This window comes from Manihot esculenta, chromosome 7 (genome assembly GCF_001659605.2).
Source record: "Manihot esculenta cultivar AM560-2 chromosome 7, M.esculenta_v8, whole genome shotgun sequence".
NCBI lineage: Eukaryota > Viridiplantae > Streptophyta > Magnoliopsida > Malpighiales > Euphorbiaceae > Manihot > Manihot esculenta.
In genome coordinates this window covers 6831734-6844284 of record NC_035167.2, presented here as the reverse complement: position 1 = coordinate 6844284, position 12551 = coordinate 6831734, and the positions used below count along the sequence as shown (strand labels likewise).

The window sequence follows — 12551 nt, the reverse complement described above, 5'->3', positions numbered from 1 at the left end:
TAAAATCAATTTTTTGAATAAATTATTCTCATTTTAATTTTCTCTCATAAATTTAATCGCTTATTTTTTGAATTAGTTTTATTTATTTTCTCATTGACTAAATTTTTTCTCTCCTGTTCAAAATCCTCTCTCCATTTTATTTTTATGGTTATTTCTTTACTCATTCAATAGAATTATTTTACTTTTAGTCTCTAGAGGTCGACTATACTTATCATTATCACAATTTATTTTATTTTTAAACAGTAATTTATTTTCGGTGATTTCGACGACTATCAAATTAACCAACACATAGGCCTATAAAACTACTCAACATCACATCTAAGATCTCAAAATACCTTAAAAATAAGAGAAAGAACCACATACAACCAACAATCAAGGATTAAATCATAGATTTAAAATTTAAACTCAACACTCCCCAAAACTTTTATATACAAAAATCAAATCACTTAAAAACAACCTACATACTCTGCCCAGAACTCATAAGAGCAATAAATTAGCAAGATTAAGCTTATCTTTTTTTAAGAAAATATCTAAAGCAAGATTGAAAGTAAAAGGGGAGCTTGGTTCTTAATTAATCTTTTAAAAGTCTTTAATCTTTAATATCAAAGCAGAAAGAGTTGAAACACTTTAAATCTATCCTTTTGAAACTAAGAAGTAAGGAAAAATTCGAAGAAAAGACTTGAGCTTACCTCTGTCCGAAATGAAGAGAAAACTCTAGCTCTCTTTTAGGTTGATGACTATCTATAGGTGGATAGAGAAGGTACCTTCGACGGTCGAATCGAATCTAAACGTTGGGCGGCTAAACCTTAAAATTTTAAAATTATTTTTTTAAAAATATATTTTTCAAAATACTTATTTTTTTTTTGTAAAAATTCATTTTTCCCTTTTAAAATTTTTAGCTCTGAAATTTCAGATTCTAATAGAGATTCCATCGGAAATTTAAGATTTCGATATCGAAATTTAATTGAGTATTACAACTTAACCAAAAAATGAGAGCTTGATTACAATGTCTACTAACAAAATTAAAATTAACAGAGGTAAAGGATCGAACTAAGATAAGAGAATCCGAAACTATATCACTAATGACTCAAGGAGTCAGGCTACCCATACTAAGTCGAACAATGTTAAATGTTCATTTCCTTTCTCTCTTATATTGTGATTTTTAAATATACGCAATACCGAATATTGTGTGCTTATTTATATATATTTCAGACACATATGTGAAATATGTAGATCCTGATATTACATCTCATTTTCTTCATTTTGTATATATATGATGCACACACTTTAAATAAGTAGATGAAATTTCAGTGTCTTTACTTCATCCACTAATATATTCTTAAAATAATTGATATAAGATGGTTATATTTAATATATTTTTTAAAAATATTAATAATTTAAAATATGATAAAATGAAATTGAATTAACAACTAAGTGCATTTTGATCTCTAATTTGATTCTTAAGGTGACCCACTCATATCATTATACATTTGTAATCTCAAGCTATCGCAGCTGCTGCTACCATTTTTAATTATGAATCATCTTGGCCTCTTCTTTTTAACTTTGAAAAGGGTTTTTTTTTTTTTTTTAATAGGATCTTCATTATCATGTTGCCCTATTTTCCATTCTTTAGTTTTCTTTGTCTGTTTAAATTATAGACCGATTAATAATTGAGTTTATTAATAGATTTATAGAGAATAATCGTTTGTACCATAAATGAATTTATAAACCGACTACTCATTTATATTACAAATAAATTTACAAATAGACTGATTGTTTATATAATAAACGAATTATTCATTTGTACGTTAAATTCAATTTGTAAATAAAAGTGGATATGTAAACGAAAAATATAAATAGATACCAAATATATCATAAATAGAAATTCTATTTATGAATTTGTTTGTAATAGATAATTTCATTTCATTTAAAAAAAAATTATAGATGAGATTTATAAAAAGAATTATAAACGAGATTTATATAAACAGAGCAAAGTGTTTTTATAAATTGAATTATAAACGAAATTTTATAATTTACAAATTGATTTATCGGTTTGTAAATTTAATTTTTTTTAAAGTAAGAGTTTTAGAAATTGATTTTTTTTGTCAAAATTTGGTGAATGATTATAGTTTTTTTTGTTTTTTAGAACCTCATTGGAACCAACATGTGTCAAAAAGTACTGTTAATGAGATGCTAAAAGTTTTTTATATTCAGTCTTTGCAGATGCTTTGTATGTCTATTTCTTTATTCCGCTCTGCATGCATGCTCAAATCCCTCTTTAGATTATTGTTTCTAATTCGGCAATGGAAGTTTCTCTTTAGATTGTTGTTTTAGCTACATGAGTTTTCATGGTGTCTCTGTGTTTTTTTATTGATTTTTTCGTTGTTTTCTTAGATAGGTAAGGTAAGTACTCTGGAATTATCTAAATCTGTCTCTTAGGCCCTTTTTACCATTTTTATTCCTAGAGTTCTAATCGAAAGGCATTGGATCTTTTGATTTTTGGATTAAGTACTAGAACTTAGCTACAAATTGTTGTTAGCTTGACCCAAAAATGTTAAATTGGAGTTACCAAAGATATAATAGCAGATAATGGTGGAAAAACATTTATGTTTAGGGAGTGAATGTAATATTTATACTCAAAGGAGGTGAACACATCATTTGGGAATCAAAGCATTCACTAACACAAAATTTACGCTTGGTAAAAGTAAAATATAGATTTCACAAGTTTAAATTTAGTAAACTTATGCTAAATTAATTATAATTCAACTAAAATTTAGATTTATTAAAAATATAATTCTAAATTATTAAATTTAAACTCATTAAATTCTTATTTAAGTAGACTAATAAAAAATCAATTTTGTAAATTTTTTTTAATAACGAAAAGAGCTGAAAGATGATCAAAATTACAACGAAACATCAATGAAATATATAATGATTAGTTGGACGGACATGTAGTTAGATTAGTGGCTATTAGTATAGACTTGGCCATAGACTTATCAATTCTTAAATTTGCTCAAAATCAAGAAGCTTAGAATGTGTCGGTATTATTGCAAATTTTTTGGGTTTATTGTTTTTCAATCAGAAAATTGTTTTTAGTTTTATCTTGTATTTAAAAAAATGTTTATTTATTTATTTTTCTAAAAAATTGTTATATATGTAGATATGCAAAAACAATTCTAAATGAAAAAGACAAACTAAAATCTTCAGTAAAAAAAGACATAAAATTACTTGATTTGGTCCGATATAACTCACCTCCAAGATTCAGGTTTAAATATTCACCCTTAATTTCCTGCTAAAAATAAATATATATAGACATGGAACGAGTATTAAGTAATAAAAAAAAATTCTTTATAAAAAAACTAATTAATTTTATTTTATTTACCTAAATAATTAAGAATTAATGTGTAAAAGTATTCAAGAACTTATAGCTAGATTATCTCTACTAACCTCAATTGGAGGCTAACAGAAACAAGTATTAAACGTATTAATTAATAAATATAAATATTCATCACCAGATAAAACATAGATTTTTTGATCTCTTCGAATCCTTTTTTGAGTTGCATGAAAGTATTTTTGGATCAATTTGATCCATTTTCATATTCAACCCCAAAACAATTCAAATGGTTTGAAATAAGAAAAAAAATAAAATTAAAAAATTATTTTAAAAATTTTAAAATAATTATAAATAAAAAAAAATTTGACTAATAAATATTGCGATGAGTAATAAAATAAAAAATAATTTAATTAATAAATATTAAAATAAGTGATTCGACGTTTTTTTTATTTAATTGAAATCGAGAGTTTTATTTTTATATATAAAGTAAATACTTATTTTCACTTTATTTAATTCGGTGTAAATAAAATTATATATGTATATATATATATATATATAAATTAAGGTGAAACCACATTTATGATAGTAATTCTACGAGAATAAAATTAAATTGTTACTTTTAGTTTACTGACAACTCACCATATTAATCAATTTTATTTAAAATAAAATATAGTAGGCGTTGATGTTTAGGTGGACAAAATCAAAGCTCCGGTATGTTAAAGAAAACACAACCAGCAATTGGGCATTTGGTCTAGTGGTATGATTCTCGCTTAGGTTGCGACAGGTCCTGAGTAAACAATGCAATTTAACTGAATCCCGTCAAATATTACAAATATTATGAGTAAGTTCACTAATAAATTGCCTATCAAAGAAGCACAATATTAAAGACGGACCATCAAAGTAATAGACACAGAAAATCAATAAAAAAATGTGCAAAACTAAATAATGCGAACATATATTAACTGTTATATATACTGTTTTATTTATGCATCCCAAATTTCAAGTTGACTGGATGTGATAAAAATCAGATATTTAAAACTAAATATTTTATCAAGTATGCTTTAGGGCGAAGCTACTGTGTTACAGAAAACCTTTTTGTATTTGGTTGATTTAAATTTGACATGGAATGATTTGTATGAATACATCCACAAATTTTCTTGTTTTAAATTAACGAGCAAGTGGGCATTTGGTCTAGTGGTATGATTCTCGCTTTGGGTGCGAGAGGTCCCGAGTTCGATTCTCGGAATGCCCCAACTGTTCTGTTTTTTTTTTTATGAGTTTTACGTCATATGCTTTTTGTGTTGAAGTTTCAAAAATACCAAGTAAAAAGCTTGCGACTTTGCAATCAAGGTGGGCAATTTAAAAACATAACCTTTAACCCCATAATCAATTAAAAAAGCCAGCTAGCTTTAGTTTTCAAAATGAGAATAATAGTGGATGTTAAAGAGGGCAACAAATTAGATGGAAGTGGCAAATAAAATTCACAGAAAAGCAATAAACGAAAGCCACTGTATATCAAAAGAACAAATTTTCATGGCAGAATAAACTAGAAAAGGAACCACAAGCCAGCTACTGTACGAGTCCAAAACACAGTTTATCCAAATATCTCTACAGTTACCTGTCCCAGGCACATTCTTCACCTGTAATTTGAGAAGAAAAAGTCCCAGGCATTACTAATCAATATAATGTCTAGTTTCAGTTCCAAGTTTAACAGTGAATCACCCAACACAAGAAAAATAGAGGAGCAACTGGTGCAAACTATCCTAAACGGACAATCTAACTTTAACTAACAAACGGGCATTTGGTCTAGTGGTATGATTCTCGCTTTGGGTGCGAGAGGTCCCGAGTTCGATTCTCGGAATGCCCCAATTTTTTACTTTTATTTCAATTTGTTTTGGTTTCCAGAAAATCTGCCGTAGCTTAAGTCTACTAGGAAGCAATATTTTATCCTTTTTATAAGGAGTTTATGTATTATGAACTCAGATCTGCAAGATTCTTTATTTACACATGATTTCAGTTTAATTTCAGAAGAGGTATCAATTCCTAAGGCAAACAAAACACTATACTACGAAAAAAAACATACTTTAGTAAAATTAATAATTTATTAATAATTTAGTTTTCCATCCATTTAAGCCATCAGTATGTATAAAATACTTTAATATTCTTATTTTTAAGTAGTATCTGTAATTTCAAAATAAAAGCATTTAGTTCTTAGAATTAATGGGAAGAACTAAATGTTAATGATTTAAAAAGATAATGGACTATTTAATGTTTTTGAAAAATAGAGGGACTAAGTAATTAATTTTATTAAACTATGGAGACTAAATACTAATTTTTCCATAATGATTTTACTTTTCTGACTAGGTTCCATGCAGTCAATTTTTTTTTCAAAATAATGGAGCAGTAGATGTTGGCATCTAGGTGTTAAAAGATAACTGCATCAAAGATCATGATAAGTCGAGTGTTCTTTCTCTGTAACCATCATCGAATTTAGATGTTTTGTGTGGAGACAGCAGTTGGGCATTTGGTCTAGTGGCATGATTCTCGCTTAGGGTGCGAGAGGTCCCGAGTTCAATTCTCGGAATGCCCCATTTTTCCATTGCTGTCATATTTAAGCATTGATATATATTTTTAGCTTTGCATGCTACATTGTAGATCTGAAATTGGCATAAAATGATTAATAAAGAATCGATTACCCAGGCATATTTCTTGTTTAGTTAGTTAGTTATTTATTTTTTATTTTCTCCGTTCAAATATACAATATGAAGAACACAGTCAGATCAAGTTTGAAAGTTAGTATCATACCTGCATCTAGCCCCATTTATCATGAAGAAAAGAAAATTTTCCTGAAATCTGCCAAACGATACAAATATTAAGAGCAAGTTCACTAACCAAAATGACCAGCCAAAGTTGGCCAAAATTAAAGATCAGAACCACGTCAAAAAACACTTGTGCATGCACACCAAATATTCATGTACATATTTGTATATCCATTCAGCTTTCTCGCTCAATATAAGAAAGTCTCTGCAAGTTAGAACATTTTGTTATCATCTTTTACCAACTTTGCCTATCATCTGATCTCTGGTCCATATTTCAAACATTAGCCTGTGCTGCATGATCCTTGTACCACAACAACCTAAAGCAGCATGCAGCTGCTCAGGAAAAAAGAACAAAATAAATGACTCTTCCCCATGCATCGAATGTAGATTTTATATGTTTCATTTGATATTGTTTTAATGGAGACAGCATCAATAGTTGGGCATTTGGTCTAGTGGTATGATTCTCGCTTAGGGTGCGAGAGGTCCCGAGTTCAATTCTCGGAATGCCCCATTTTACTTTTAGCTTCGCATGCTACATTGTAGATCTGTTAGCAACATACCTGCATCTAGCCCCATTTATCATGAAGAAAAGAAAATTTTCCTGAAATCTGCCAAATGATACAAATATTAAGAGCAAGTTCACTAACCAAAGTGACCAGCCAAAGTTGGCCAAAATTTAAAGAACAGAAACACGTCAAAAAACACTTGTGCATGCACACCAAATATTCATGTACATATATGTATATCCGTTCAGCTTTCTCCCTCAATGTAAGAAAGTCTCAGCAAGTTAGAACATTTTGTTATCATCTTTTACCAACTTTGCCTATCATCTGATCTCTGGTCCATATTTCAAACATTAGGCTGTGCTGCATGATCCTTGTACCGCAACAACCTAAAGCAGCATGCTGCTACTCAGGCAAAAGAACAAAATAAATGACTCTTCCCCTTGACTAAAATACTGAATCCAATTGCGGGCAAGTAAACAAATACATATATATATACATACACGATAACAAATATTTGAGAAATAATTCTCATACGTACAGTAATGTAATTCTTAGACAGAGATGTGCAGAAAGTGATACCAAAACAAATTAGGTACAAATAAATGTAAGCTACTAAAATATTCTGCAAACTTCTAGTCTTCTAGTATGCACAAGATAAAAATGCAATTTCCCTCTTCATCTTGTTTTCAACCAACTCACAGTACGCTTAATTTTATAGATATGAATTAACCAAATAAGAAAGGGAACATCAAAGGTACAATCTTCTCATTCATTTAAGCGTATTCCTTTGTGTCACCCTATGCACAGGGTAACATTAATTTTAATAGTGAAATCACTACTAGTCCAGTAACAAACCAGTTACAGTATTTAGCGTCAATTCCAAATTTAATAGTGAAACACCCAAAACCCCCACCCCAGAGAGCAGTTCAAAAGTAAGCATGATCACAAACTAAAAATGTTCGTTAGGGAAGTTTCTTGCTTTCCGAGTTCTTTTCTGGCCCCCAACAATCAAACACACACACATTCAAGAGAAAAACAGAAAGAAAAGAGAGAGAGAGCAGCAGGGGGAAAGGATATCCTGAAACTAGCAAGAAGATATAAAGCTGAACATCTTTCCAAATTATCCATTTATACTTCTAATCCCCAAAGGCAAATTGTCCTCAAAACCTTAAAACTAGTAATGCATCATCATTACCATCAGTACTGATTGCACATAACTAGAATCAACAAATAGACCTTTGGTCTAGTGGTATGATTCTCACTTTGGTGCAAGAAGTTCAGAGTCTAATTCTCAGACGCGCCCCCACTTTACAATTTCCTTTTTATGAATTTGAAGCAGTTCTATCCTATTCTAAATCAAGTCATTGAGGAAACATTATTTTATGCTTTTCTTATATATGTATCATCAACTTCATTGCTCGACACAGTCAAGTTTTGGCCTTATCTAAGCATTTTGTCATTGTTTCACATAATTTTTCTATCGTCTCATACAGGTTGAGCCCATAAATAGAACACTGTAATACGTTTCCATGACATCCTATTCCATAACAGATTCTAATAGATACCCCAAAAACCTTCATACTACTTTCCAAGAAACTTCAATAACACAAAATTGATTCTACTCACTCGACCTAAAGTTTATGCTTTATAATTTATTTTCTAAGCAGCTGGAATATGAATGCAAAACATAAACTCAGATATATTTCTTTTTTATAAACGTTCTTTTTCACTGGGGGAGAAATCAGCGTAAGAAGTTAATATCTAGAGGGAAGCTAGTATCATATCAGGGATTATGTTTTCCCTGAATTAGTAGCTGGGATCATTCCCCTAAAAGCTCCATGGTAATCCAGTAAACCCAGGAAAATCTATATACTTTTGATTTAGGAAGTTCTTGATTAGATAGTTAGAAATTCTCTTGCTGCTGCATCAGCCACTAAATCTTGGAATACATAGACAATTTGGACCTACAGCTTTCTGGGAAGAGTTGAGGTAAAGTTAAAGCCCATGGATGAAGAAACTTTAAGCCTCCATGATACATGCCGAGTCAACTTTATCACAGGGAGATAGACACCCATTGCACCACAAAGGTTTTTGTGAGTGAATTCAAACAGACAATTCCCACGAGACAAATGAAGATAAATCAGCAGCAATATATATGTAAAAGGTTAAATACATGGATCACAATAAAGTATCATAAAAATCAAGAGCAAGGCAATTGCTCCAGTGGTATAAATCTCACTTTGGGTGCGAGAGATTCATGCAATTCAAGGTTAGAACTTACATTTATGTTATTTTATCTTTTTATTGGGCCCTCAAATTCATACTCTTCAATTCAAAGTTTGGCAGAGAATTAGATACTAACTATATAGTGTGAAATAGAGAGCAGAGAAAGGGATAGGGGGCACACAGTTTTTGAAATCGCAAAGCCAGAGAGATATTACATGAAACCTATATTCTCAAGCGAATAGAACAGCCATGTCAACCAAGTCAAAAATTAGAATACTGCATACAATGAGTGTCTGCAAACGAGCATGTAATCTGGTATAAAGCCTGAAATTCTCAGGTAATTTAAAATGAAATTTTGGATTAGTTAAGGGGAAAGTATTATTTCATTAAAAGAAACCTTAAACTAAATTTCACGTGGCCAAGAGAAATCGTAGCTTTAGGCAATAGAGAAACTCAAACAGAACTTGAAATTAAGGAACAGATGTGATCAAGAATGGAAAAAGCTGCACAACAGAAGCGAAACCCTATATATTAAAGTAAAAAAGAAAAGAAAATGAAAGAAAGGCCATAAAGACTTACGAAATCCACGAAAACACGAATTACAAGCAAAACACTAGACTATCACTAGAAGTTTTCACTTGTTCTTCAGCGAAATAAATTATTCGACAACTACTAAGATAAATGGAACGAGAAAATAAGTAAGTAATTGCTAATTACAATATCGCCATAGCTAATGTGATTCCTGAGATACACGTGAGCAATGCTGCTCCATTTGGAACTGGGAAAGCAGTAGAAAAGAAAAAAATAGAAAAGGACAAGGTTTCTCCTCTTTTCTTCGGCTTTTTTGGGAAACAAACAGACCAACAGCGTTTTGAATTGCGAAGAAAAGACGAAGACCCTGTTTTTGTGCTTGCTAGTGGCAGCTAGCAGTGGCCAACGGGTTCTTATATGATGGCGGGAAGGGATACGCGAGCCTTTTTTTTCATGCAGTTGTAGCCGTACAGTTAGTACTGCAGGGGTATTTGGTTGTACCCAAGAGCTGGAGTGTAATTCAGTCGGGTGGCGTTAAGTAAAGTTAAAACTCATTTATTAAAAAATTTTATCAGTTGAAATTCGAATTGATTTGAATTCGATAAAAAAATTAAATATTATAATTGAGATTTGAATTCAAATCATAAAAATTTTATTTAAATTAATAACAAATCTAATTAAAATTTAACCTTAAAAATTAATTAAAAGATTTATTTAAAATAATAACGAATTTAATTTAAATTTGAATTTAAAATTTTAATTAAAAAATTTGCTAATAAAATTTAATTAATTTAAATTTTAAATATTAAAATTTTAAATTAAAAGGTGAAAAAATTTTTAATAAAATTAAATATAATTTAATTAAAATTTATTATAATTAAATTTTTAATTTAAAATATCATAAAAAGTAAAATTTTATTTATAGAGGGATTTTATACCACTATCTAAGTAATTTTTAATATCTCATAAACAAAATAATGTGTAATGATTTTATGAAAGTGGATATATGATCACTTCATTAATTTTTTAAAAATTTTGGATTTTGTTTCGAGAACAAATAATTAATTTTTTTTATTATTTAATTTTTAATATTTAAATTTTTTATTTTTTTATTATTTAAATTTAAATATTTAAATATTTATTTATTTATAATATCAAATAAGATTTATTTATTTATAATATCAAATAATATTTATTATTTCAATACTAATTATAAACTTTTAATTAATTATATAAAATATATTTAATATAAGATTAATGATATAATACTAAATTTAATAATTATTTATTTAAATATTTATATTACGTAAAAAATTAATTAAAATATATATAATAAATATATAAATTTATATATAAACTGTTTATATTCGTAAGAGATAATTTTTTTTAAATTATATAATTTTTTTAAAATTACATAATTTTAATTAAATCTGTATAATTTTATTGTTAGTATCATAAACATTTTTATATAAAATTTATCAATATATTATTATAGTTTTAATTAAATTTATATAATTTTATTATTAATATTAATAGACATTTTTATATAAAATTTATTAATATATTATTATTAATTATTTATATATTATCATTTCATTATTCATATATCATTATTTATTTTTATTTAAATATATAATTTATATTAAAAAATTTTATTATATAAAAAATACTTATTCATATAATATAAATATAAAATATTACATAAAATAAATATATTAATATAAATATAATCAATTTAAATTATATAATTATATATATACATTATACTCAAATTTTATTCATAAAATCATATTGATTTATATTTAAATTATATAAAAATTTTAATTTATAAAATTAAACAAATAATATTAAGTAAAAAAATAATAATATAAATACATATATAAACATATAATAATAATAATAACAATAGTTTATTAAGAAATTTAATAGTTTAAAAAAAATATAATTATATAATTAAGCGATAAAAATATAAAAATTAATAATATATATGATAAATAGATTAAGTGATAAAGGTATAATCGAATCGAATCGAATTGAGCTTGTTTATGAGTATCTTAATAAGGCTATTCACAAGTGAATCTGTTCACGAGTCTCTTAACGAACCCATCCACGAGCCTTTTAACAAGCCTGTTCACGAGTCTCTTAACGAGTCGGCTCATAAATTTTAACGAGTCAAATATTATGAAGCTCAAGTTTGGCTCATTTAATAAACGAGTTTAAAATTTAAGTTCGAGCTCGACTCATTTAGAAATCGAATCGAATTCGATCGTGTTTTTATCAAACCGAGTCTCGAATAACTCATAAATAATTTAGTTCATTTACGATCCTAATTATACCAAATCAATTAAGTTTAGTTATCTTAACATAGTTATATTCAGTTTGATTTAATTTTATTATCGTATATAATTTTTAAGACTTTCATTTTTCAGTTTTTAATTTAGTTACTTTTAAACTGAATTTTTATTAATTAATATTATATTTAAATTAATAAAATATTATTTATAATTTTTAAAATAAATTTACTAATATCCTTAAATTATGATTTTCATATGCCCCAACTTTTTTGTTTTTCATATGATTTTACGTCATATGCTTTTTGTGTTGAAATTTCGAAAATACCAAGTAAAAAGCTTGCGACTTTGCAATCAAGGTGGGCAATTTAAAAACATAACCTTTAACCCCATAATCAATTAAAAAATCCAGCTAGCTTTAGTTTTCAAAATGAGAATAACAGTGAATGTCAAAGAGGCTAACAAATTAGATGGGAGTGGCGAATAAAATTCACAGAAAAGCAATAAACGAAAGCCGCTGTATATCAAGAGAATAAATTTTCATGGCAGAATAAGCTAGAAAAGGAACTACAAGCCAGCTACTGTACGAGTCCAAAACACAGTTTATCCAAATATCTCTACAGTTACCTGTCCCAGGCACATTCTTCACCTGTAGTTTGAGAAGAAAAAGTCCCAGGCATTGCTAATCAATATAAAGTTTAGTTTCAGTTCCAAGTTTAACAGTGAATCACCCAAGACAGAAGAAAAATAAGGGAGCAACTGGTGCAAAATCCTGAAAGACAATCTAACTTCAACTAACAAAAGGGCATTTGGTCTAGTGGTATGATTAAGCAATATTTTATCC

The 12551-nt window shown here is 27.9% G+C and overlaps 1 protein-coding gene and 4 non-coding genes across 10 annotated transcripts in view; 4 read left to right on the top strand and 1 right to left on the bottom strand.

Moving 5' to 3' along the window:
• The first annotated feature begins 4514 nt into the window (after nt 1–4514).
• Nucleotides 4515–4586, top strand: TRNAP-UGG. The gene has a single exon. It is a non-coding gene; the product is annotated as a tRNA-Pro (tRNA).
• Nucleotides 4587–5129: 543 nt separating this feature from the next.
• TRNAP-UGG lies at nt 5130–5201 on the top strand. The gene has a single exon. It is a non-coding gene; the product is annotated as a tRNA-Pro (tRNA).
• A 651-nt stretch (nt 5202–5852) lies between these two features.
• Nucleotides 5853–5924, top strand: TRNAP-AGG. The gene has a single exon. It is a non-coding gene; the product is annotated as a tRNA-Pro (tRNA).
• A 163-nt stretch (nt 5925–6087) lies between these two features.
• LOC122723950 overlaps nt 6088–12551 on the bottom strand; it is a 12142-nt gene continuing 5678 nt past the window's right edge. For 2 of the 6 annotated variants that reach the window (XM_043958067.1, XM_043958068.1), the window contains 2 exons: nt 6714–6761; nt 6088–6187 (listed from right to left, as the gene is read on the bottom strand). In XM_043958067.1, the coding sequence (XP_043814002.1) occupies nt 6115–6187; nt 6714–6761 (121 nt within the window). In that variant the 3' untranslated portion in view covers nt 6088–6114. Of the gene's footprint in view, nt 6188–6713; nt 6762–6841; nt 7062–12184 lie in introns of those variants that run through there. The other 4 variants (XR_006351168.1, XR_006351170.1, XR_006351169.1 and 1 more) reach the window with 3 other exon arrangements.
• On the top strand, nt 6592–6663 carry TRNAP-AGG. The gene has a single exon. It is a non-coding gene; the product is annotated as a tRNA-Pro (tRNA).